A 27,316-nucleotide genomic window follows, 5' to 3' on the forward strand; every position below is an offset into this window, starting at 1 on the left:
TATCCTATAGCACATTGTTTTTTAGATGCATCAGTGTGTAAGTAGTGTTATAGTGCTGCCAGTTTTACAATCTGTAAGGTGACAAAACTGGGCGGTTGTAAATGACATTTTGTGCTTGGCGTAATTTTTTTTTTATAGCTTTTTTTTCTTTATTTTACTTTCTAGCAAAGCTCCCTGATGTAAAGACAAGATTAAGAAAAGAAAATCTGTTCTGTTTCCTCTAAGTAACAATCCCATTTCATCCAGTATTTTTTATCCTTGTCTTTCTGCAGACAGAGGGTGTAAATCATCTTTTCCATGGAGCGTAGATAGTTGACAGTGCCTATAAAAAGGTCCATAGTGGGAGGGTTTCTCTGAAGCCAGCATTTAGTAACAGCTTCTATAAAAAATCTTCAGGCGGTAGATATCACATTTAAACAAACCTTCAAGAATAACTCAAAGATACAAAGAGAAAGGTGAAAGCCAAGGATCCACTTTATGTTTATGTTTTTCTTCACCCTTTCTTTGCCACCCATGTCTGTATTTTCATACATCTTCAGATGTATATTGTACTGAAAGAGCTAACTTGATCCATTATTTAGAAACACAGCCTATCAGGGCTCAGACAGATGTGTGACATACTTTAAAACTTTGAACCCTGTGTGGCAGCAGTTTGTGATTCTGAGTCGATGTGCCCTTGTAGCAGTGCTTTGTGAACTAGACTGTGGCATAATGCTCGCCCCAGTGTGAATCCGATGAGTGCACTGAGTGCCCTTGCCATCGGGCTCAGGTGGTCCTCGTGCTGAATGTTACGTTCCATTGCCTACAGGAATCCTAGAGGTGTGAATTGTATGACATCACATCAAGACTTGTGAATGATCATCTGCCCAAAATGCCTTGTGCGTTTATCACATCTACTGTGCAGTTAATTAGTTTGGTTAATGAAGAGGGTTAGTTTAGGTCAGGATTGAATGATGTGAAAGCCCAATCAATATTACAGCACCGTGAAAACAGCTGATGGAGTCTGGTACTACTTCTACCATTTTAATTTTACAGTTTTATCTGTAATAAGCGATTACACATTCACAGACATTTTACACAGTCGTTTTATTATAAAACTTCGTACATTAATCACATTAATTACAAGTCCATAGTCTACGGATGAAGAAGTTTTGATTGATGGTTTCAATCAGGCCTGGCCAAAATTCACTGGGCTATAAGCTACAGCACATGAGTTGAAAATTATGTCTTGCGTCTTGCAAACCTGATAATAAAATATTGATCATATTTCATTTTTGTGACTGTAATACTACTTAAAAGCACATTCATAACACAACAAGGATATTGAGAGATGTACAATACATTCTAAAGTCAAACAAGGTTGCAAAGTTTTTGATTAAATAACAAATGCAGACTGTAAATTTAAGAACAGACAGATAATGAATAGACCCGGACTCATTAATTGTTTAATTTCCTCTGCAACAGAAGAGTAGGATTTCGTGGGTGTGTGTGTGTGTGTGTGCATGTGTAAAAAGAGGATGGTTGATGGCAACAGGAGGAAGAGGAGAGGAGATGCAGAGAAAGACTGTTGTGTGGGAGAGGTGTTGACTTGTTTGTTTGGATCATGTGTCTCTTCAACAAATCATATCATCTTGGCAAACCATGGACAGTGCAAACATGTCTGAATCACGAATGTCAGAATCATCATCTGTGACAGCCTCTACTGTTCATTTTTTTCACTCTTGCTTTTTCTTTTTTCTTTCTTTTTGATGTGCTATTCCCAATAATCGCAGGACTAAAATGCTGCACGCCAGCCAAGAGGGGTGCATGGATGTGGGCTATTTGTGTGCACACAAATCAACCACCATTATGATTGACATGCTGGAGGATGAGGTTGCCTTGGAGACACAGAAATACAAAATGCCTTACATTCACTCACAATGGAGAAGCGCTACACACTCCAGCTATTCATGCTTTGTGCTCAGGCTTGCTCCACATTCTGTCATTTCTGTCATTTTTGTCTCATAATCTTTTATCCTCCATTTCACATCCATCTGCCCTGTCATATCTGTCACCCCTGTATTTGTCTGCCACCTTGTACTCCTTGCTGACCTGTCTCCATATTTCATTATCCCTGGCTCAGGCCACTATACACACTAAGCCCTCTGCAGACCCCTTCTCCAACCCCACTTTGCACTCTCTTGTTCACTCCTTTGCGATATTTCCCAGGTTCAACAGAATGCATCTAGGTCACACATCAATCTTGTGTAACTTGTACCATCTGGGTGCAAAGCTTAGACAAAGTGAAAGGCTGATGGCCAGACAAACAAACACATACACAGCACTCTAAAGCAGCCTTCTCTGCCAATGACGTAACCATGGGAATACAGTGTAAACAGCAGCCACTGTCAGAACTGGATTGACTGTGCCTGTGTGTGTTTAATAAATAATTATTTGTGTATTTCCTATTCTTCTGTTCAAATGGTGTTGTTAAGGAGACAGGTGCAGAGCATGCTGGTTGTAGACGATGAGTAGAGATCATCAACCCAACAAGCAGGAACTAGCCAAATAAAATCAGGTGTGGCTCAGGCAGGAAACAGGGCAGGGCACAGAGTTGATGATTATTTCACAAGGGGATCAGCAGGTTCACTGGTTTGTTGAGTTTCTTTCTGATGTAGGCAGGGCCATAGATTATTGGTATAAATGTTTATTGCAGTATCTCTGCTGACAAGCTGCGTGCATATCTGGCAGAGCGGAGTTTGAGTTCGTGGTAGCACTGTACAAAACTGTGGTAGATGAATGTGATGGGCAGTGCCAGGAGCACAATGCCACTCACTACACACATTCCCCCAAGCACCCGTCCTCCAACTGTCACAGGGTACACATCCCCGTACCCCACTGTCGTCATGGAGATGATGACCCACCAGGCGGCGGCTGGGATGCTGGCGTAATCGTGGTTCTGCGTGCCCAAGTCCAAGCCATGCTCCAGTAGCTGGGCCAGAGCGCTGTATATTGCCATAGCGACACAGACAAACACCAACAGCATGACCATCTCTCGGTAGCAGCGCCTGAGCGTCAGCCCCAGTGTCTGCAGGCCCAGGAAGTGTCTGGCCAGCTTCATGAGCCAGAACACTCGCATCATCCTCAGCACCCGCAGTATCACTCCAGCAACCCCGAGCCCGGCACCCGGCATCCCTGCCCGGGCCATCGCCATGGTGACATAGTAGGGGGTGATGGCAATCACATCGATGATGTTCAGCGGCCGGCGAAGGAAGTCCCACTTGTCTCTGGCTACCAGAAAGCGCACTATGCACTCTGCTGTAAACCAGCCAATACACACTGCCTCCACTATCCTACAGAGGAGAGAGCAGAGGAGGAAAATGACTGGGACAGACAGTAAACAGGAAATGGCAGCTACAGAGAGATATAGATGACATGAGATACTCTTTGACAATCAGTAAATATGAGCAAGAAGGAAGCAAAACAGGGGTGGTACAAATCATAGGAAATAGGGAAATAATGTGATGCACTTCTGGGATGACGACGTAAACAAAGACAAGAGGACAAATACACAGTAAGGACGGAGGACAAGAAAATTGCCGGGAAACTGTACAGAGGGAGGGATTGAATACCTTCAAAGACAGAGTGTGATACAAGCAAGCACATGATTACCCCATTGATTAGCACAGCAAAGGCAATCAAAGTGAATTAGAGTGAGGTGGTGCTCGTATTTGACATAGAAGCAGTCAGGCCAAGCAAACACCACAGAGCCCAAGGATAACTACATCAGCACAATTACACCAAACCAAATTATAGAGCAACTGAGAGACCTGCATCATCTACTGGCATGAAACGAAATTGGAATCCTTTTGACCCCGAGTATAAACTACACTTTTAGTTGATTACCTAACCACTGTAACCGATCCAAAACTCAAAACTATGTCCAGCCAGAGTGAACATAACCTAGCCTTATATAGAGAGAGGCTGCCTCAGGCTCCCCAGAGACCACATGCTGTGGCAAAAATAATGTGGAAACAGAAGTGCACTTTTTCACCTCGAGCCCAGGAAATGGAAGTGAAAATAAAGGAAAAAGAACTGTCCAAAATCTGAATTAGATAGAATGTGATTCCTGTAAGTGGCTTAATTCATTTTTGTTTGCTTATCCTAATATATAATCCCTCAGTACACCCTCGAATTTCAATTCATTACCCACTGGAATATTATGAGTCTGGCATCTGTCTGATAATGTTTGTCCTTCCTGTGTACTGTGCAATGTAAACTAACCAAGCCAATAAAAATATTCAAAGTAATTGTGAAAGGGAGGGGGAAAGGAAAGGGGTGGATGGGGGGACTCTGGAGGTAGACAGAGGAAAGAAGGGCTTTCTGGCTTCCTGTGTAATAATTAACGCTACACTTTCTGTAGATAATATGGATTGGTTATTGATTGGCTTCCTTGGGAACTTGTCTGACATGTGATGATCCCAATGTTTAATGTGCTGCCTGAAACTTGTCATTATGCTGTATTGACTTAAGGGGCGTCAATTCACTAAACACAAGGGCCAAGGACGAATTTCCCGCATTAACCTAATTTTCAATAACGATTTAAATATACAGCTTCAAATTAACTGCTCTTTTTTTTTGACGAACTTATTGTTTTTTTTTTTTTTTTTTTTAAAGTGGCTGGGATGTGAAAAAGGGTATAAATGAATGGTGCGCAATGAGTTTGGCCGCTGCCTTAATGCATGCAGGCGCTGGCATGAGATTCTCAAGGGGTTATCAGTGTGTTTATTTATTTATAGAGTGTTTATCGTGGCAGGAACGCATCTTTGACATGATTTATCCTGCTGAGCTCATGTGAGCTCACTTTTACGCACCTTACTTTAGAGCACAGTCTCACTTATATTCGCACACATTGCGCCTGATCATCAAGCAGCATCCTCATGAAAGGGCCACTTCTATGCCTCTAAACTTAACTGACCCTTGACTATCGCCTACCTGTGCTCCTCCACAGTATTTCTCTTGGCTGTATCCCAGTCCGGCAGGGTGCTAGCACACAGCATTATCATAGAAACGATCACAAAGATCACGGACACTGAAGCCAAAAGCTGCGCCGCAAGCGAAGAGTTGGGCTCTTCGAATGTCTTGCGCATCTTCTCAAGCCATCTAGCGCGGCCAGTGAGAGCAACCCGTTGCACCGACTCGCCCGGGCTCTGGGAGTCATCCCCCGAAACTCTGATGTCCCCCTCGGACAGAGTGTCCAGTCCGATCTCGGACATCCTGTCATCCAGGCGTTTCTGGCAGCAGGAGTCCAAGTGCGCGCTCTCCAGCCCCCAGTAGAGCATCTCTGTGTAGAAGGAGAGCTCACACACCCCGGGTACAAAGCGGAGTTTACCGGAGCGCACGTACAGCATGATGAACACGAAAGCCTGAGCGTGGCGGTCGAAGAAAAACTCATTCCGGTCCCGGTCGTAGTCGTCACACAGTTCAAGGACCTCTTTCTCGGTTGCGCAGGCATGCAGACGACTGACGCGCCGGAGAGGGAAATCCCTGATCACCTCACGGGTGAAGGCGTACCGGGTTCCCCCTACGTTGAGCACGCAGATACTCTTCCCAAACTTCATCTCGTCAGTCTGTAACCTAACTAAAACTCCTCTTGACGGCCCATTCCCCCTTCCATAACAGGAGTTTGGACTCTTGGGGAGGGGCAGGGGGGGTCTCACAGTCTCCCCTGTCCCCCGGGGCGTGGTTCGTTCTGGAGTGGAGGTGGCCCTGTGCTGAGCTCCGTGGCTGATGGAAACTATTCCCTCTGTCCCCTCACACTCTCCTCTCCTTCTCCCTCTGCAGCCTGTGGAGGAGACTCTCCACCCCAGTCAGGGCGAGCCAATCCCATCAGTGATGTCACATGCGCGCGTACGCACGCACGGACGCACGCACGGCAAGAGAAAGACTCGTGCGAGGAAACTGTGGAGCGTACCTTTCTCTACGAAGGGTGCCGTTTCCTTTTATAGAAAATAATACTCCTGTGTGTAGTTCTTATTATATTCATATGATAATAAAATAATTTTATGATTATGAGAAGTTGTAATGAGCAGTGAATGTCTTCTTCCAGTGTTTTTTTTTTTTTTTACTATTCCTAAATTAATAAGTTGCCTGGTTATATGCAGGAATTGTATTTAAAAGTGTAATCTGATGTTAGAATGGTCACTTGCAAAATGTGTAATACACTTATGGTTGCATTTGGATAACAAATTGGTTTGCGCGCGTGTGTGTGTCTGCGCGTGCGCGCCCCCCCGTCCCAACGTCAGCAGTCAGTGGTTTTTCTGGGTGATCCGACTTCTTTTAGCTGCCGTGAGTTCACTGTATTGTAAAAGGTACTGTGAATCGTATCAGGACAGGGGAGGGGGGGTTGAATTGCCAAAATTCTCCCAACCGGGTGCACATCCGGAGTCTCGACGATCATAATTTATCGCACCTTTTACCTTTTAAGAAACAGAGTTTTATTTTTAATTTTTTTTATTATTAATTTATTCTATTTCTCTTAGTTTATGGTTTACGTTAACACTCCGGGAGGGTAGAAATGGCGGCCAACATGTACCGGGTCGGAGGTATGTATGTCAATGTGGATCTTTTTATCAAACAGAAACCCTTCCAGATTTGAATCCCCCCGTGGCTTATGTGGCGTTATTTCAGCTCGTTTGCATTTAATAGTGAGGTACGGCTGTGTTACAGTAACAGAGAAGCGTTAAATTGGAGCCGGAAGGTGAGAATTTCTAAATATTTGGGATCCAAAATGGGTCAGGCCTCGCGTCTGTCGTGGCCACAGCAGCTAGCCGCCAGCTTGCTAAATGGCTAGCTCACAATGTAAACATTTTTTCAGTGGTCGGCAGCTTTGTTGCGATCTGGTTTTCTGTTATTTAGACCGGGAATAGTGGAAACGGACACGCGGTGGGACTTCTCGACCAGGCATGTGTTTAAAAGGTTGTTAAAATGCTACCCCGGACACTCTGAGGCTGCCTTTGTATTTGCCTCTTCTGGCATGCAGCCATTAGTACGAGTCCTTATTTAGCTAACGTTAGCATCAGCAATGGCTTCACTGATTACCATTATTGCGGCTCAAGCGCTCGTCTTACACTTTTTTAGAAATGCATCTAACAGTCTTGGGAACAACAGACGCCCGATATTGCTGTACTGTCCGTCTGCATTTAGCACAAGTGCAGTTAATTAGCAAATTGGCTTCAGTGGCTAGCTAGCTCGTTAGCAGTCTACTGGAATTCAGCATCAAATTATTGTCTCGATTCATGGCGTCGTTTCATCGGGAGGTTTAAACCTTACACCTAGTATTCACACATACTGGAGCTTTAGATTTGCGTTAATACTGTGAATAAACTTAAATGGCATTGATACTTGACATGGCACACAAACAATAAGCATCTTTGCCCAGGTGATATTATTGGCAACACTTTTATCACTGGCCCATCAGTTTTGTTTCAGTACATCTGTTTTGCTATCCATATGCTCACCTCTAGTGCAGTGCTCCTGCTGCCTTCAAGTGCTCTCTGTAAACTCCAGCTCCTTAAACTTCTTGGTGGATTGAAGATTGTTTTTTCTCAGAAATAATAACAAATCTATGATGAAACATAATTAAAAAAAAAAGTTGCCTCTTAAGACATATTGCTAGTCATATATAGGGCTGCAACTCATGGTTTCTTTGAGCGTTTAGTCAGATCGTTAAACCACAACTCCTCAGAGCCAAAAGTGATATGTTTAAATGTTTTGGTTTGACCAAATGTTGAAATACCCCAAAATATTTAGTTTACGATGAAATATGCTAAGAAATCAGGAAATCCTTTCATTTGAAAGGCTGGAATCAGTGACATGTTTGTTGTTTTGCTATGTCTGCTTTAAAAATGACTGAAATAATTTATTGATTATTAATTGAGTCACTCAATTAAATGAAGATTTGTTTCAACTCAAGTTCTTCTTACCTTCTACGCTGGCATGTGCAAGGCAAATGAAAGAGAAGAATATACCTGTCAGGGCTGTAATTAGTCACGCTTTGACAGCTCTGATATATTTACCGCGTCACTGGATTGTTTATGTGTCTGGAACACAGTCATTACAACATTTCAGGCAACATTTGAAGGCAGCAGTAGCCATGGACTGAAGTTTTCCAGAGTTACCCTGTATTCTGCCCTGGTCCTCACACTAGGTGAAGTCATGTTTACACAGATTTTGTTGAAGAGCAGTGGAAAATCAACTGTTATGACTTTGCTGTGTCTCTGTCCTTAATTTATTTAACTTGTAAAAAACATGGCATTACGGCAACTGTCTCACAGGCTGTGGAAACGCTGCAGCACATATTTTTGCCTCTGCTTTGACCTGTTTAACTTGGAATATGGTCTTTTTTTCAGATGTAACAACAGCTGATAGGCATGATATCCTACACATTTACACAGATATAGATGTTTCTGCTTTGGCGTTTACATATATTATTTTCACGTGGGCCTACAGAATTATTCAGCATTACAGTTATCTGATACAGTGAAGTAATCATTGTGTTTCTTTTTTTTCTTCTTTTTGTTCTTGCAGATTATGTATTCTTTGAGAACTCCTCCAGTAACCCTTACCTGATCCGCCGGATAGAAGAACTCAACAAGGTGCAGAAATGTTTGTGTGTCATTTTTTGTGTGTTTATGCTTCTTTATGCCTGAGGGTGAATAACAAGGATTCCTCTCTGTTCCTGTGTCCACCCCCTCTCCTTGCAGTGGTGCTTGTGTTTGTGTGTGTGTGTGTGCATTTTGGGACCGAAAGTGTTTGTAATATGATTAAAAGAGACAGGAGTTTCCCAGTCTCCTAAATGCTGTTTGTATTGCAGGACACACCTGTAGGAGTGTGTTGTGTGTAGGCGAGGGAGATTATTGTTATGAGCTCAGATAGCCTTTGACTAATGATGCAAAATGTTTTATTGCCAGACTGAGTATCTGCTGATACTGGCTTTGAAAAGCAACTTGGTCAGATAAATTCCTCTGCCGATGTTTGTTGCCTGTTTTTAACTTTTTTTTAAATAGAAGTTAAACTTGTTGGTAAAGAACAAACCAAAACTGACATACATTGTTTAAATATCACACAGCCATCTTCAAAGGGCGTGTCCTGAGATGCATTTGCATTTGTTACTCAGAAAAATGCATTCCATAAGCAGGTTGTGTGGGTGGGGAAAATGTCAGCTCAAGTCAGCATTGGCCTGAAAAAAAACATATTGAAGTTGTGTGTTATAATGTAAAGATGGGAGACATTGTAATTATCAAAAGGTATAAAGGTGGTGGATGAAAGAACAGGAACTTCCTGCTGCATCAGTGCAACAGATACTGCCTGTGTGAAGCTGATAATGTTCACTTGTATGTATTGCATTGTAATTGTTTACATTGTTCCTGCCCCCCCCCCGCCCCCACCCACATATTCTCAAGATGAACACCGTCATAAAATCTATCTGCTCTTGATACGGGCTTCCTAAAGCAGAAGAAGTTGGAAGCAGTGTTCTCAAACGTCGTACCCCCACATCCATTCGCTCTCCATCAGTCACAGCATTTAATACCGACTGAGTATTTAAGCCTGTCGGCCTAATTATACTGCGAGACAACCAATCAATCATCTGATCATAAGTGCTTTTGCTGCCCTGGTCAGCCTGTCATAGCAGCAGTGCTTGATGGGCACACAAAGGAGCCAGATCTCTTGGGAAATTAGAGGTTTGTGCAGGGAGGTGTTGCCACCTCTTTCAGTCAGCCTGGATCTCTCTTCTCTCTCTGTTTCAGACGGCCAGTGGGAATGTGGAGGCCAAGGTGGTTTGTTTCTACAGAAGGAGAGACATCTCCCACAGCCTCATCCAGCTCGCAGACAAACATGCAAGTGAGTCATCACACATTCAGACTCTGTTTAGGTTCTACATGTGAAAGTTACAGCCCCATTCAGGCAGTCCAGTGTAAACTCCAACTTAAAGCCTAAATGATAAAGTGAGAGTTACTTATAAGTCAAATAACAGAAAATGAATTTTCAACTATTTCCTTTGTAGTCATTTTTCAAGAAAAAATTAACTGTAGGTTTGATATTTGATATTGTTCCACTCTTAATTGGCAATTGTAGTTTTATTCTTGAAGTGTTGTTTGGACAAAACAAACTATCCCATATCACCATCTTTGGTGTTTTAATAAAAAAAAGAAATTGTAATGGACCACACAATGAATTGAGTACTTGAACTGAGACAAAATAATCTGCAGATGAATCGATTATGAAACAAAATGAAATGCAATATTTACAATTGTATGAAAAAAACGCATATTTGTATATTTGAGAAGGGAGACTCAGTAGATTAACTGATTAATGGACATTTCAGCACACTCTCAAACTGAATGCTCTTCAGCCCTGGTTGTATTTTTCAGTCATCCATAAAGAGAGCAAATGCCATTATGGGCGGTCTGCTTCATATCAGTGAGGCAGACATTTCCAGCAGTGTTTCCATTTAGCATATTCTTTGCACAATGTAAGATTTACTATCAATAGGATTTTTTTTTTTTTAACCCCTTCGTGCCGACCACAGCTCCAGAGTGCAACCCATTTAGTCACAGCATTTTTGGAGATGGTGCAATGATTCATACATAGGCGCTCTGGTGTGACTTGAAAATATGCTGCTGTTCATATTTATATATCACAGTAATTTTTGAATTTATCACTGGGAGGGAGGGGAATTGGAGTGCGAGTGTGGCTGTATGAAGATGGAAGGAGAGGAAGGGGCTCTTATTACAACACCACCTGTTCTGTGTGGAAAGCCTTCTACCTGTTTCCAGTGATGCTTCACTTGGCCGTTTGGTGACAATAAAACAAATTATTGGTGACTTTCTGAAAGTAAAGAGAAAAAAAAAACTCCCCTGTACCAAACCAATCTCACAATCTTCATGAGTAGAACGTTTGAGGTGAGGAGTCAGCAACAGGAGACACAGTGAAGAATGGTTCTTGTGACTAAGACTCAGCACTGACAGGAAAGACAGGAATAAATTGTGCGGTATAAATATGGTTCTGTGTAAAACCTGTTTTGCTGATTTGACTAGACTCTGTAAACATAAAGCGACCTTGGGCACAAAAATGTAAACCATACAGTATGCAGGGACATATGCATTGATCGCTGTGCGGTGCCAATTCAACAAACTATTTGGAATCAGTCGTCTACCAGCTGGTCAGCAGAAGAGACAGAAACAACAATAAAATTTAACACCACAATTTATGGCTCAGATTAGTTCAGGGGAAAAACACGAGGACAGCCAGTGATTTTTGATTTACAGAAACAAAACAATGTGCAGAGTTTATAGGAGTCAAGACTGAAATGTCTGCACGCTTTAACAAACTACAGACCTTGGTTGAGATGAGAAAATATAAGAGTGTTGCTGTGAATATTTATTTCTAAATTAGGGCAAAAAATTCAGGAGCGAGTGCCGCTCCTCTTGGTGGAGTTACTCTGGAGCTATGTCAGCAAAATTTGCATGTGTTTTGTCTCATGCTGATTAATTATTGCAGCCCAAGATTAAAAAAAAAAAACAAAAAAACAGCTGTGGGCCAAAAATTAGCTCCACAGGAGAGTGAACAGGTTAGTTCACCCAAATCTCAAAAAACACATTTAGCCAAATAACCTCAACAGTATCAAACCATGCAGATAGTTTTTTTTTCTGCAACAGAGATCACTGCTGCCTACCTAACACATTAGAGGTGAATAGAAATATATTTGTGTAACTCAAAGAATCCAAAAAGTAGATTTGAAAAATTTGGGCAGAGCCTGTGACTTCTTCCTCGTTTACCTTTCCCACGACAGCGATATGTGAATGGATACAGCCTGAAATATGTCAGTATCTTGCTGCAGATACTCATGAATTAGTCACCATTCGCTAACCTCAGTGGCAAATAAGAGATAGACTTCCTGTAGTTGGCTTCTAGTGGTTTGCCAGTGGAAAGCTTTCAATATGAAGTAGCAGCAGCAAGAAAAAAAAAAAAAGCAAAGCAGTTTGCATTAGTTTTGTCTTTGCACAGCAATTACAGCTCTGATGTATCAAGGGAGAGCAGACCACACTGGTACCTGTTGGATTAAAGGAAAAACAGCAATAGAAGTGGGACCCCCTTCACTCAATGTTGGAATTAGGAGCTTTGTGTCTGAAAACTCCCACTTCATGCTACAATAGGCCGTGGGTGCAGAAGTTAGAGCGTACTGTAAGCAAGGTTTGAAGTTCTCTCTCAGTCTCTCTTTTTACTTCCGTTTCTTCTGTGTGCACAAACGCGACTGTCCAAGCGCCTGCAAAGTTGTCCCTATCTGCACAACTCATCGTGTCTTGCCTTTCTCTTTGACGGCGCATTTGGAACGGCCATAAAAACTTTTGTCTTCATACGTCTTTAGGATTTTTGTGACTGGAATACGAAGCTGTGCCAGTGCCAGTATCTACCCAATGAAAACAACTGCAATACAAATAGACAAATTGGCAATAGCAGGCAATCATTATTTATCTAGGTATATGGCTGCACTGTGTAACAGTGATTTAAAATGTTTATCTTCTGCCTGCATAATGTGCTGACTCCGCTGCAGTAAACCATCTAATCCAGTGTTTATGTATGAGCACTATGTTCTGAAAATTACATTTCTAGTAATAGTCCTGAGCATAATAGGTTGGCTGTCTTTTAATAGATGGCAGCGGTATCTTGTGATTGCCATGTCCTCGGGAGACTTTTTAAAAGCCTATTGTTTTATATAGGAAGGAAGCACAGTTAGGAAGTATCAGTGAAGGACCTTGTATGAAATCTGAGAAATAAATGGATGAATTTCTTCTGTTGGTCAGTAATTAATCTGTCACGAGTAAGCCCTCATCACTTCTCTGTCATTTTTCTTCACGGTGCCCTCTGTGACACGACTATTTAATAACAGCAGTTTCTCTTTTAATATGTTATTTGAAGTGATTTTCTTCTGCGTGTGCGTTTGCAGAGGAGTTGGAAGAGGAGAAGGAGAACCCGACAGAGACAGAGCTCACAGAAAAACAGAAACACCAGCTTCGCCACAGAGAGCTCTTCCTCTCCCGGCAGTATGAGAGTCTACCTGCGACACACATCAGGTACTGCGCACAGAATCACTCAACGCACATACACACTGGATCGTACAGCTCATCATCTAGAGGCAGTGCTCATGGGCAGTCACTCATCCAGCCACGAACACGTCTTATCAAACAGTGCTCACTTCCTGTGTCTGTGCTTGACATGATGCATGTCCCCCACTCTCTTTCGCTTTTAGGGGGAAGTGCAGTGTCGCATTATTGAATGAGACTGAAGCCGTTCTTTCATACCTTGACAAAGAGGTGAGCCAGAGAAAAGAGAACTTGAAATGTCATTTCCTGCTGATGTTTGTTTGTTTACTGCAGACTGCATGGCAGGTGGCAGGCCTAGTCAAACTTTGTACGCTTTTTTTTCAAATGTCAGATGTCTAAAACTGAGGCAACGGTCCGGTGCTGCAACTAACTGTTACTTTCAGTGTTGGTTGATCACACAATTATTTTCTTGATTTATCGGTTGATGAGTTGGGGGAAAAAAAGCAAGTGTAAAAACACTGCACCTTTAAATGTAGGTGCTAATTCTTTTCTCTTTTTGGTAATGGACGCGTTGTTTCCTCCAGGATACCTTCTTCTACTCGCTGGTGTATGACCCGACACAGAAGACCCTGCTGGCCGACAAAGGAGAGATCAGAGTGGGACCGCGCTTTCAGGCAGACGTACCTGAAATGCTACAAGAGGGTCAGTCTTAGTCAGAACTGCACATGAGCTGACTCGCTCAGTATTAGGTTTTGTTATATGCATCTGTGTCAAAGCTTGTTTTTCATCTTTAGCCTCATTATCCACATCTTTAGTGCGTGTTTCATCTCAAAGGGTAATGGCAGGGAGAGGTAGCTGGTGTTTTGGGTTTAAGAATGTGTATGCTTTGTTCTGATCATGGATTAAATACCATTTTGTGACAGATTAAGCTTGGATCTGGTAAAAGAACATCCTCATCAGCTACTTCATATTCAAAACAACATATTCGGTCTGGTACAATCATGAAATGTGTGATTTTTTTCAGCAGTGAGTGGGCAAATTCCAGGCATTTTCATGGGGTTTATACTCATGAACTGAACTTGTAGCAAATAACCAGGGATTATAAACCGATTTTCACTGATTTCACTGTCTGTGGCCTCTGTCCTGCAGGTGAGGCAGACGACAGGGACCAGTCGAAGCTAGAAGAGAAGCTGTGGGATCCAGAGTGTCCACTCACTAACAAACAGATAGACCAATTCCTAGTGGTGGCACGGTAAATCACCATTCACCTCTGACGACCAGAAACAGAAAGTGTCAGACAGTAGCACGTTAGATTTCCTCCAGTGTGCAGCTGCAACTACTTAAATTCTCACCGCTGAGATGGAACAATTCTCGATATTGACACTTTATGACTTTTCCTGCTGTGAAGGATATTGCATTCAACTCCATTATTTTGCTCTGTTTGTGTATGATAATGCAAAGTATGGCTGCAAAAATAATTGCACACTCTTGTTGTTTGAGGAATGGCTCATACTGTAAGTTGGGCTCAATAGTTTCACTTTTATTTATCAGACAGTATGTACATGCATCAGTGTTTATTTCACTTAAAATAGACGAAAATAGCAATAGAAATTAATAATACAGAGATTGTGTTTAAATGTTGTAGTTAAAAGAAAACAATGAGCCCCAGTGACTCAGGTGTATAATTATAGAGTAATGTTCTGGTACACAAAAATTACTGAGATTTTTTCGTATGCATCATTGTTCAGGGCGGTGGGTACTTTTGCTCGGGCGTTGGACTGCAGCAGCTCAGTCAGACAGCCAAGCTTACACATGAGTGCGGCCGCAGCCTCTCGAGATATCACACTGGTGAGCTGGACACACACACAAAGGCACTCTCAACCTGCAGCACCCTATCGGGTCTTAAATGACAGATTATAACTCCCTTCCCGTGTCCCTCGGTTGCAGTTCCATGCGATGGACACACTGCATCGTCATAATTACGACCTGTCCAGTGCGCTGAGTGTACTGGTCCCAGCGGGTGGCCCAGTGCTCTGCAGGGATGAGATGGAGGAGTGGAGCGCCTCAGAAGCCGCCATGTTCGAAGAGGCACTAGAGAAATACGGAAAAGACTTCAACGACATCCGACAAGACTTTGTAAGTGTGTTTTTATAACTGTGCTCACATTCTGTCTTTTCTGAAGTTTTTTCAGCTGGAATTTGTGGGGGTGTCAGTCTTCTGCCACAGCAAACAGCCTCTGAGATGCCAAGGTCTTCTTACAAATTATCAGGATGCAAAGCAAGCTAAATGTGGCTCAGACAGCCCCTGGACTCCAAAAGTTACTGTTGGAATAAGAATATTCTTTGTTTGTCTTCATGAAAAGATGAGAGAAGAAGAACGGGGGAAGAAAATTAATAATTTATTTCATAGATGCTAAACATAGACAAAAATGAATGTTTAGGAAGTTGGCAAAAAATGAGCCAAAATCAATCTGGACTCTAGAGGCTCTGTTGGTAGTTTTGAAAAAGTGAACAGATTTCATGTTCTGTGCACTCCTCCAGCATAATCCACTTCACCACTGTCCATTCATATGCTCATGTATGCCAGTGGGAAAAACCTCTTATGTGGTGTGCTGTTCGTCCTGAATTTGAGCCAATCGACCAAAGTACCGTGAAAGCAGCAAACAGTTGCCGTGTGTTCGGATGTGTCTTGGTGAAATACGTGACTTTTTGCAGCGTACTTAGCATGCTGTTTGGCAGTGGAGGTGTTTGATTATGCTGCGGGAGTGGTTTGAGAAGTCTCTGCAGACTTTTGGTTCTTCCTTCCCCCCCACAGTGGAAACTTGTCACAATGGAAAATCCTTTGTAATTGGCCTGAATTCAAGCTGACCGCATTCGCTCATCTGTAAAGGACGAAATTACCAATTTTAGAAACCACCTTTCAAGGCTATTTGATTCTCTTGAACTTTCCCGTCTCACCATCTACCTATACTGTACAATAAAGGCAGGATATGGGTGTATGCGGTGGCACCAGGTGCTCATGAATACTTATTAAATGTGTGAATCACTGTGTGTGTGTGTGTTTTCGTCTGAGGCTCAGAACCAAGCAAAGCTGGTAGCTTTCAGCCTCTGTGGTCACGATGCCTCTCACTCATGAATATACATGGAGGCTTTCGCACCCAGATGGCAAGAACATGAGATATTAATATCATTAATTTACTCTCTGTCTGTCCCCCTCCACCCCCAACCTCACACTTCTTCATTCTTTCCTCTTGTGAAGCTGCCATGGAAGTCTCTGACCAGTATCATAGAGTACTACTACATGTGGAAGACCACAGACAGATATGTGCAACAGGTGAGACTAATCCAGTGTTTTCAAAGCAGTGAAATTAAGTATTTCCTTCATTAACTGTCTTTCTCCTCTGACGTGGACAGTCTGACAGTTTTTGAAAAGTCTTAAAAATCTCTTACAGCAAAAGTCCTTGTAAGGCATTAAAAAATCTTGAATTTAGCATTAGCTCGTTGGCTCGTTGCCTCATAAAGGACAAGTGTCGATTTAAGAAGAAGCTTAAATGAACTCAGTATTTTTTTAATTGGGTAAATGTTCCATCAGTTTTCTGCCATGTATCTGAGTCCAGGTGACGTCAGTTGATTAATAATGTACTAGGAGTTATTGTTATATACAGCTAGGTGGTAGTGACAGAAATGTTTTTGTTATTAATGAATCACTCTGTTGGTTGTTTTTCTGTTTTTCTCTGAGCAGAAGAGACTGAAAGCAGCAGAGGCAGAGAGCAAACTGAAGCAGGTTTATATCCCCACATAGTAAGTAACTTCATTTCACTTTTTAATATTCAGAGGTAGACGCTGGCGTCATGGCTGTACCCGTGCCTGCAATATGATATGTATATGTAATAATTAATTTGTTTAAATTCAGAGCACTGCAGGGGGGGAGAAGTTGCAGCTGAGTTGGTGTGTTTCTTAAATCTTTTCTTCTTCTCTGACAGTAACAAACCCAACCCCAACCAGATCTCAATGACCAATGGCAAGATGGCGACAGTGAATGGAGCGGGCCCCGGGGCCTACCATGCAGCAGGCGGAGGCAGAGCCTGCGAGAGCTGCTATAGTGAGTTTTGTTTGTGCGTGTGAAATTAAATCGCAAGGCCAGCGAGCGTGGGTAGTTTAGAAATAAAAGAGAAACAGATGCAGCTCAGAGTCCATGGTAGCATAGTCTGTGGCTTCAGGAAAATAACGCTGCTTCACAATAAAAGCCTTACAATGAAAAAAATCTTTCATTTTAAAGCAGCAACAGAAACTGTTATGTTTGTATTTGTAGAAGCTGAATCAGTCATTCAGTCTTGGAGCAGAGTGGATGTGAATCATGAAATATCTCAGGATTTATGACAAAGGACTCTCGATGACAGTCGGTCACTGATTTTTGCCTTCAGCACATTGTGGTTTAGTTTCTTGGTCAAATAAAATGCAAATAACTGGAATCGGGAATAAATTCAAACAATAACTTTTATTCTACCCACTCAATTATCTGTGCAGGCAGTTTCTTCACTTTGTTAAGTCAGTGTAGGTACTAACCTCATCAGTCAATAAAAAGCATCCGCTCTGACGGCTCCTTGTGCATGGATATTGATAAAATAATTTAGGGGGAGTCTAGAGACAGTGAAAAATGGATTGTTGTGCTGAGTGTCTTGAGACCAGTGTTCTCCTGCGAAGCACTTAACAAGCATTAATGCGTTTCGTGCATTAACAGCCATGCAGTCGGCCCAGTGGTACTCATGGGGACCTCCAAACATGCAGTGCCGTCTGTGCGTGTCCTGCTGGATGTACTGGAAGAAGTACGGCGGCCTGAAGATGCCGAGCAGAGCAGAAGGCCCCGAGGAGAGGACCTCCCCGAGCCCGGCGAGCAATGTAAGCTCAGTCAGTGACGTGGAGGGCAAATGTGTGTCAGAATCAGGGTGTCTGCATGCTCATATGTTTTTTTTTCCTATACATCCACAGTTGAATTAAAAATGAATTTATGTCTTTATAAACGACATTCAAGAAGCCACACAGGACAGTACGGGCACCCTGTGACTGTAGAAATTTGAATGTAATTATAAAAGAATAGAAGACGAGCTCAGATTTTCTTTGTTAGAGATTGATTTGCAGGTGACACAATACAGAGACCCAGGCTCCCGCCCTGTTTCTGGGCTGAACAGCCATTTTCACAGCACACATTTTGACAGGAAAGGCACAGTTGTGACTAATAACATAAATGATTGCTTTGTTTAATTCAAGTGCCACTTTTAAAACCATCCCAGTGAGCCCTAATGCACAATACCGGAGTCCTGGAGTGGGCTAATACAAATGGAGAGCAGCGCTTTACTAATGTTATTAATTACACCAGTGCGTTTCCTGCCATTCTCCAATATACACACATACATGGCAGTTTATCTTATTTAATAGCCCTGTGATAAATCCCACCTTCAGAAAGATTATAAGCTTCTGTTTTTGCTGTAGCTGTTTAAGAGACATGTTGATTCGACTTTATGACCAGTTTTGGAAGCTGCAGTTACCCTCATTGACATAAACGGAGCCACGTAATACAGTTAAATAGCACTACAACCTCCAAAATGACCATAAAGTTGAATCAAGGCCTAAAGCTAAATTTCTTTCAACCTTCAATTAAGCTTTGTGGAGGTGAGATTTATTTCTGGGCTGCTTTTATTTGACAGTATATAAAATATAAACATATATATAAAAACTTTGTCTATATTTTTATTTGTCTGTGTTTTTATGGACAAATAGAGTTTATACACACACACACATACATATACTGTATAGTTATAGTAAGAAGCTGATTAGGAATATATGTTTTCAGGGCCTTTTTAAAAGCATTTCAGTTTTCAAAGCGTCTGAAATGCTTTTGAATCAGCTGCCCTCTGTAGATCTGTATTCAGTGGCCTTCTCTCTGCGTCTCCCTCCTTCCTCGTCAGGAGTCTCGTTCACGAGGTCACGCCCCTCGCCAGTCCAACCACATGGTGCCGATGCGAAACAGCGGCAGCCCCAAGTCCTCCATGAAGACCAAGCAGGCTTTCCTGCTGCAGGCCACCCGCCTCACCAAGCTGGCCCGGCACATGTGCCGTGACATCATCAGGCTGCGCCGTGCCGCACGCCGGCCCTTTGTCCCCATTAACTGTGGGGCCATAAAGGCAGAGTGTAAGAGCTCTTTAAATTCCTCCTAACTTCTGCCACATGGACACATACACACACACACCTGCAGACAGAGCATAACATATGCAGACATGCAAAAACACCAACACACACACGCACACACACACCCTCACCACCTCTTCTCACCCCGACTGCCCCACCATCAAACCCCATCTTTTCCCTCCCCCTGCCCCCCCTTGTCTGTTTCTCTTTCTGTTTTTATTATTATTGTTATTATTATTATTTTGGTTTTTGTATTCTCCCACCCCCTGTTTCCAATAAAGACTGCCTGTCCTCATGATTATGAGTTTTGATCATCTTTTCATTCGTGTTTTTTATTTTTATTTTATTTTGTTTTTATTCTTTTATCTGTCATGGTTCTTAGTCACTGTGAACTGAAAGCCAATGTTGGAATTACACACAAAGATTTATCGGTTAAACAGGGCTATTCTGCAAGAACACCCGCTCTGAAAACACACGCGCAATGACTGATTTTACTCCTGTCGTTAACAAAGTAGACTGTAATAGGATCCAATAGAAGTCATATTCTAGTCTGAGCCGTTTATTTGCTGACGTTAGATGTAGAGAGAATGTATTTTACTAAGAGAGGCTCTATTTTGCACGGCGCCCCTGGCAAAGGCGTGCCTACTCTGTGCTGTCATGGCTGAACGAGTTGTCTCAGCCACAAATGTTTATTGTAAATACTGAACCTCAGCTTCACTGTGTTTGCCATCACCATTTTTTTAAGGAACATTTTTATTCCTTTTTTTTTTTTTTTTTTTTTGCTCATGCTCGTGCTTAATCGTGTGTTTTTGTGAGTGTATTAGACAAAATGAATGGATTGATAATGAGCTTTGGACTGATGAAACTTGAAAGAAGGGAGGTTAAAGACTTGTTTGTCTGGTACAAAGAATAACTAGCTGCTCTTGACTTTCTGCCGCTGGCTGCATCCTCCCCGCTGTAGATCAGGCCCAGCCCATAAGAGGTCATCCCCTGGACCATGGTTTCTTGCCATACCATCCACTCAGCTATTCTCCTGTGTTCAAATCATGCAATATTCATAAGAGTCCATCCTGTTGCCTCATCTGTCTTGTAAATCCTGCGGCCAGGATTTGCCATTCAGAGCCATCCTCCTCCCTCCACTTTGCCACCCTGTCCTTCGTTTCCTAACAACTGTTGCAATATTCTCATCTCATCTTCTACCTCTTTTTGCTCTTTTCTTTCATCACTGTGTGAATGTGAGAGTAGACCTCCAATAAAGTCACACCTGAAAGCATCTCTTCCGAGTCCTTGTGCTTCATGTGTCCATGTTATCTGTCCATCAACTCCACCACACTCAGAGGAACCACAGCGGCACGCCTCCCCTCCCCAGCATGGACTCAGTGACCTTCAGTGCCTGCTCTCATAACGCCTTCATATTTTGATGTATGTGTGTTTACAGTATGTTTTTTATTTTTTGTTTGTGTGTGCATGTAAGCATGTATTAATAACTACATGTGCATGTGCGTGAGACAATTGTTCAGTGGTCGTGCCGTCTCTAGAAGCAAGTCACCATATTAATACCTCTGAGTGATTTGCTCATGTGTATTGGCTCCTGCCTCCTGTGATGTTGCTCCTCATTCATTTTAAACATGAGAAGAGGTCATTCTCATCTATGTAAGACATCCTTGTTCCAACCATAAACTGCTTGTCCTTCTATCAACTGATTTTATGCACAGAATTAAATTAACACGCTGACTTGGTTTTTATTGTATGATTCTGCTTAAATGTTAAACAGTATTTAGTATTCTTGGTCAGTACAGAGTAGAAGGTGTTAATGCAATCTGAGAAACACTGCGCTGGTTTGTAAAATGTGTATGTGTGTGTGTGTGTTTGGTTTAGACATGTTAAGGGTGTCAGAAGGTCAGGGGACTCGCCTACCCAAAACCAGAGCCGCCCAGAGGAGCACTCTGACCAGTGTCCTGCAGTTTCTAGGTAAATCAATGCGCATGATCAGCTTAAACAGCGAATTTGACCATAACCAGTCTGATTTTACTCCTTTGTACTGAATAACTGTCAAATCAATAAAATATGAGTAGAAAATATTCAGGTGATTCACAGGAGCCAGTTGATGCAGCTGCTGTGTGGTGTCTCTTCCAGAGTCTCGTCCGGCAGCCCACGCCCCTCGCTCCCACCGCACCCCGGGCCTGCAGACGCCTCCCCCTCGACGCCTCCTCTCTTCTCTCCCACATGGCCCCCATGGCATGCTGGGGAAACGTAGCTACCATCACCACAGCAGGGCCGAGCCGGACAGGCGCTCAGGTAGACACACACAGACACACATTTTGTTTAACAAAAATGACAACAACAAAAAAAAAAAAAAAAAAACAGCTGAACTAATTCCACAAAAGTAATTATAACTTGTTTTTCAATAAGACTGTTATTGCTTAACTTAATCCTGCCCAGAAGCAAAAGTCATTACTTGTTCTGTTAAACCTCCACCACACCACCCACCCCGCCCTCAAAATAAACAAGCAAACCGCCAAAAAAAAAAAAAAAAGGAATTGGAAAATGCATCCCCTCTTGATTTTAACTAAGTTACTCATGATGTGAATGAACCTTGGGGACCAAACAGTGTTGATATCTAATGTTCTTGTCATCATTTTGCTTGATAAAATCAAATTAGTGGAGATTCACCCGGAGTTGATAACCTTTTCTGCCATTTCTTATCTAAACTAGCTCGTTGGAGAGAATGACAACTAATTCTAATGAAAACGAATCAGCAGATGGGGGTCATTTGGATAATTTGGATGATTCAACTTCAGTCTGACACTTTGTTTTTTATTGGTAACTTCACTATTTTTACTGAAATTGAAACACAGTCATTTGTTGCACCACTTGTAACTAGGAAAAGTAATAAACTAATCAATACTATTCACAACTGACAGATTCCCTCATGCATACTTTGCATCTTTCTCTCACTGCTGTGGCTTTGTTTTTGCAGAGAACCCAGGTACAACAGGTGGACCCCTCCTGGTACGTGTCTTTTACTCTTTTTTAATGAATCCTGTATCACTGTATCACTGATTATTGTAATTAAATAACACTTAATTGTCTTTTTGCAGCACAACGGCCGCAACAACAGCAGTGGAAGCACCCGAGGTGGAGTAATGATCCGCAAGAGACGCCCGAACTGGATCGATGCCCCCGATGACAGCTTCTTCCTCGTCACCCGGGAGACCAGGTAAGCAAAGGTGACCCCTTTCTGACCTCTGATTGGCTGACTGTGTGTATGTGTATGTGTATGTGTATGTGTATGTGTATGTGTATGTGTGTGTGCGTGAAGGGAAAGCAAGTGATGCTGAGAGCCGAGCGACAGCAGATAACAGGAACTGATCTGTGACTAAAAGGGACACTGGGTTATTTTTGTCCTTTGGTGACTTCACACAGCTGTGTAGTGCGCACACACAAACAGACACAACACAACACAACACAACACAACACAACACAACACAACACAACACAACACAACACAACACAACACACGTGTGCTTAAATTCACACAGACCCACTGAGCTGAAACAGAGTGGCAGCTTGGGGAGCCTGCAGAGTCTTGTTCTCATTTTGCACCATCTAAGGGTGTGAAAAACATCAGTGCATCATTTTAAAAATATCAAATCAATTCAAATTGATTTGAATTAGTGTTTATTTTCATCACAACATGACCTGCCAGCTGTTCATACAGCTGAGAAACGCTGTAAAGGCATCACTGTTGACAGATATTTATGATTAGAGGGAAAATTTTATCCGAGAAGTAACTGAGCTGAGCTGCCACTGAGAACAGTGAGGTCATGTTTGCTGTTTGTTTGGAATTAAGAATGTTTTACCTCCTACAGTTAAAAAATCATAATTTTTTTTTAGGATGATGTTCAATATTTTTTAGACTCAAATGTGACAGCTTCTCAGCCCAAAAAAATGTGGTGGGTTCAGTATCTTTCCAGCAGAATTTAAATGCCTTGGCTTTGAAACAGTATTTCATGCAGACCTTTTTGAAATAAAACGGAAACACTCCAACCTTTTTTTTTTTTCCTGGAGGATATCTGCAAAGAACACCGGGAGGGAAGATTTGTTTTCACAGCCTTTGCACGTTCCACAACCTGTATACATATACATTCACACACAGATTGGTCTGGACCTGTATTGCTGTGGCAGATGTCTGCCAAAGCGATATCTTCTCCATTTTAAAGTTCTGTATCTGTGACAAAATGGAAATAAGCAAATAGTTTGCTTTTTTTTAAGGCCTTTCAAAAGTCTACTTCTCCTAATCTCTCAAGAACCCCAAACAGCAGATCACTCATATTCACTGCAAACACTGACCATCAGTACATGTTTTGTTGCAAACACTGATTGAATTTAGTGTTGAAAAAAAAAAACACTTTTATGTTATAGACACAGAAAATCAGCTGCTCTTTATTTTCACACACACACACAGTCACACACGCTGTCATGCACATAATGAGTCAAACTTTGCATGTCTGAATGTGAGAGAGAAAGATGTTCTTCCATTAAGCCTGTGTCTAAATGAGCCATGGCACCCGGACCTCACAGCCGCCCTCGGACCGCCGGGGCTAAAATTAGAGCAGATAACTGGTGCAGATGGGCCAGCGAGGAGCCAGGCACCGCTGGGCCCTGAGTGGAAATATCATTACCACATTAACCATGGCTGCACTCATATGGATCACTCACTTACCACCAAGACAACATGGCTGTGTGTTTGTTTGTGTGTGAGAGAGATAATATCATTCTGAGTACTGTACCCTTTCTGTTATATTATACTGCCATTCAATCTCCCGGTAGAGACAATTGCTTGCTTTTCTAAATAAAAGACATTAATAGATGTGCTCTGAAAGGCTGCTGGTAACCAGAGGTGATCGGAAATTTTGTTTTCTCCCTCTTCTCCATTTCATAATGCTCCTCTTTCTTTCTGAAGGAGTGGGAGACCTCACCCACTTATTAATGAAGGCAAGAGAAAAATAGAGACAGAAACAGAGAGATGGCAAATTAACACTTTTCTCATCATAGGTTACATGGTGCATGAAAGCAATTTAAACCATTAAATAAGATAATAAGAACATGACAATTCATTCTCTGGGAAACAAATGTTTATGGCGATCCATCCAAAGTGAGATTCAACCTCCGGGGATCATTAATATCTGTCACATTTTGTTGCCATTAATACAGTAGCTGTTGATATATTTCGGTCTGGACCAAAGTGATGTACATTTATACTACATTAGTATTTTACTTGAGTTTTTCCATTATATGGTCCATTCTGTGGTTTTACTTTTCAGTTTTTCACTTTGTAAAACAGCCTGAGATTAACATTTTAAATGTGTGAATCGTCAGTTAAATACTTTTAATAGCTCTTTGAAGTTCAAAAGAGTGAAATTATCCTAAATTTCTCAAAAACCAAAGACTGGTCTGAAAATTAATACAGATTTGAAAGTCAGAACTTACTGTTTTTTCAAATTTCCTGCCACACAAGTTATCTCACGACACCACACAGACTAAACTACCCAACTAGATGTAAAATAGTTACAACCATAAATTAATGTGTATGCATTAATGCATCTGTATTATCTAATAATCTAAAGTTTTCTGCAGAACTACTTATATTTTTAATACTTAAAGTATAATTCTATGATCCTTTTAAGTAGGATTTTTAATGCAGGACTTTAACTTGTAATGGAATAATTTTACATTGTAGTATTGGCACTTTTACTTTTTAAGTGAGGGATCTGAATAATTCTTCCATGACTGTGCCAAATCTGAGACACAGAGAAGTTGTGTTTGGACAGAGAAATAACAGGACAAAGCATCAGAAATGGAAAACAGAATGAGAGAAAGCAAAAACAGAAAAATAAATGAGACAGCTTGATGTGTTTGAGAGTGGATTTACATGTTTACTTTCCTCCTCCCAAAGGCCAGCTGAACAGACAAACAGCAGAGCTTTAGATAATGTGCCACCAGAGCTAAATCTGTTCTGTTCCTCTCTAGTATATGTACCGCTCTGACTCCAAGTGACGTGTGTCATGCGTGTGGATAAGTACAAGTACAGTACGGAGGACTTGGTATTGTATCCAAAAGGAGTGTGTGTAGAAGCATGGTGGTTGCACGCACTTTCAGGTGCTTTCATTATGTCTGGAAGTGCACATAATGTCTCCACGAGCGCTCTAGCCCTCATTTTATCAACAGCAGGGATCTGAAGGAAACTGATGTTTTCCTGTTTCCAGTACGAGAAAAAGCATCCTGGGTGCAGCTGAGAGAGCAGGGAAAGAGGAAGAAAATGAGAGCACATGTAGAGGGCTATGCTGTGCATTAAATCTGAAAGTGTTTTTCTTGATTGCCCAAAGCGAACAATGAATAATCACACATACACTGTGGTTATGTATCTTGCATTTGTCTCCACGTTCTTGGGTTTAGGGCTGTGGCTGCTAAAAGGGTCTTCCTCACAGATCAACAAAGCCCCACTGCAGTCTGGAAATTACCGCTGAGCTCCTTCATAAGCCTGAAAATCCTGCAGAGATGCTCCTCTCTCATACTTCATAACAGAGATGTGTCTTAGTAATTTTATTCCTGGTGCTCAATACATGCTGCACTCTGCTTTAGTGAATCCTCCTGAAATGAAAAAGTGGTTTCTAATTACTTTCTCAGAGACCTGGAACCTCAGTTTGGTGTCCTTAAACTGAACTTTTCTACTTGCATCGAATCATTTGAAGTACACAGTCTTCTCTCTTTATTAGTTTCTCCATCTTGTGTCTCAAATGCGTCAGTTACTGGTGGTGAGGCTTTCCACTTTACACCTCACGTAAAGCCGTGGCTTGTTACAGTAGCTGTGCTGAACTAAGAAAACAAACACTGTTCTCAGGAGATATGGCTTAAAACAGAATCAAATGTTGTGCAGTGACACAGTTTTTACAGCCACGAAATGAAGTGGTGAACTGCCAGTAGTTCAGCAGCATTCATTTTTGTCAAACCGCTGGTAGGCCTATAATGTAGATGATAGATAAGCTGTCCCCTAAAGCCCACAGCCCAAGGCGAGTTTCATCGTTGTTTCTATGTGTTGCCATGTTTCTTTCTTTTTTTTTTTTACTGCAGCCTGCTGCAGCCAAATTGCCGGTAATGAGAAGTAGCTACTAGAAGCATCAAGCCTGTGGTCAGCCATGTATAAATAATGCATTCAGACGACCATTATCCGCAGGCTTAACCACTGCAATGCAATCATGAATTTTTGGCCTCTGCCATATTTTGAGCTGTATGATTTAAATATCAGGCACTCAAAAGCCACATTCAAAACATGATTTATGAACAATGTGATGTGTTTTAAATCATCAAACCTCTCTTGTGTGTGTTGTATAAGAACGTATCCCTTAGAGGTCCTGGTAGGCCAGTTTTATTACCTTTGGACAGAGGCAGGCCAGCTGTTTCATCTTTTTTCTAGTATTTATGCTAAGCTAAGTTAACTGGCTGCAGGTGGTACCTTCATGTGTGAGAGTGGCATCAATCTTCCTATGTAACTATCATCAAGAAACTGAGTTTATCAACTCATGGATCTTCATTTGTTACCATAACCAATATTATAACTATAAAAAATATTATTATTTTATTTCCCTAAAACTGTACTTCAATACACTACGTTTTTCTGAAATTTTTCTTCTCCACTTATGTCCTATCTCGTCTCCATGCCCCCTAGGAGGGCCAGGCGGATGCTGTCCCGCTCCCAGCTGAGGCACGCCTGCCGGCAGCCCTGCGAGCAGATCACTCTACGCAGGGTCTCCCAGGGCCCTCCGCAAGGGCTTGTCCTGGCCCCTCCCCACCCTCACCCCAGCTTGAGGATGAGAGGCCCCATCGTCATCCACGACTGACCGGGCGCAGACCTTCTGACCTCCACACCCCACCTGCATACACACTAACAAAATCTCACCTCCTTTTCTCTCATTAAATCCTCAAACCCTTCTTTGCTTTTAGTCCTGAAATTATCTTTATAATCCTTGACAACACTTAAACAAG

At 42.1% G+C, this 27,316-nt stretch overlaps 2 protein-coding genes across 2 annotated transcripts; one reads left to right on the plus strand and one right to left on the minus strand.

Annotated features, from left to right (window-relative positions):
• Nucleotides 1-1,089: 1,089 nt before the first annotated feature.
• kcng3 (potassium voltage-gated channel, subfamily G, member 3) lies at nucleotides 1,090-5,816 on the minus strand. Its single transcript, XM_041066842.1, has 2 exons — nucleotides 4,975-5,816; nucleotides 1,090-3,332 (listed from the first exon to the last, which is right to left on the minus strand). Exons 1-2 carry the CDS (start codon nucleotides 5,598-5,600, stop codon nucleotides 2,687-2,689), a joined length of 1,272 nt encoding a protein of 423 aa, XP_040922776.1. The 5' UTR covers nucleotides 5,601-5,816; the 3' UTR covers nucleotides 1,090-2,686.
• Nucleotides 5,817-6,329: 513 nt separating this feature from the next.
• On the plus strand, nucleotides 6,330-27,171 carry mta3 (metastasis associated 1 family, member 3). The gene is given in 21 exon segments (XM_041066844.1): nucleotides 6,330-6,584; nucleotides 8,569-8,636; nucleotides 9,789-9,882; nucleotides 10,714-10,796; nucleotides 10,798-10,875; nucleotides 12,991-13,115; nucleotides 13,292-13,355; nucleotides 13,670-13,787; nucleotides 14,235-14,337; nucleotides 14,834-14,933; nucleotides 15,033-15,221; nucleotides 16,344-16,418; nucleotides 16,827-16,885; nucleotides 17,068-17,186; nucleotides 17,826-17,983; nucleotides 19,051-19,273; nucleotides 21,149-21,241; nucleotides 21,407-21,568; nucleotides 22,251-22,282; nucleotides 22,372-22,490; nucleotides 27,000-27,171. Coding segments are annotated over 21 exon segments (2,262 nt in total). The 5' UTR covers nucleotides 6,330-6,556.
• Nucleotides 27,172-27,316: the final 145 nt, after the last annotated feature.

The sequence above is a fragment of the Toxotes jaculatrix genome, chromosome 21 (genome assembly GCF_017976425.1).
Source record: "Toxotes jaculatrix isolate fToxJac2 chromosome 21, fToxJac2.pri, whole genome shotgun sequence".
Classification (NCBI taxonomy): Eukaryota; Metazoa; Chordata; class Actinopteri; family Toxotidae; genus Toxotes; species Toxotes jaculatrix.

What these genes read in the sequence shown, in the direction of transcription:
- kcng3 (XM_041066842.1), bottom strand. Translation starts at nt 5,600, where the DNA reads ATGAAGTTTGGGAAGAGTATCTGCGTGCTCAACGTAGGGGGAACCCGG. An exon ending in AATACTGTGGAGGAGCACAG is followed by an intron (nt 3,333 to 4,974) that starts GTAGGCGATAGT and finishes TCTCCTCTGTAG; the next exon opens with GATAGTGGAGGCAGTGTGTA.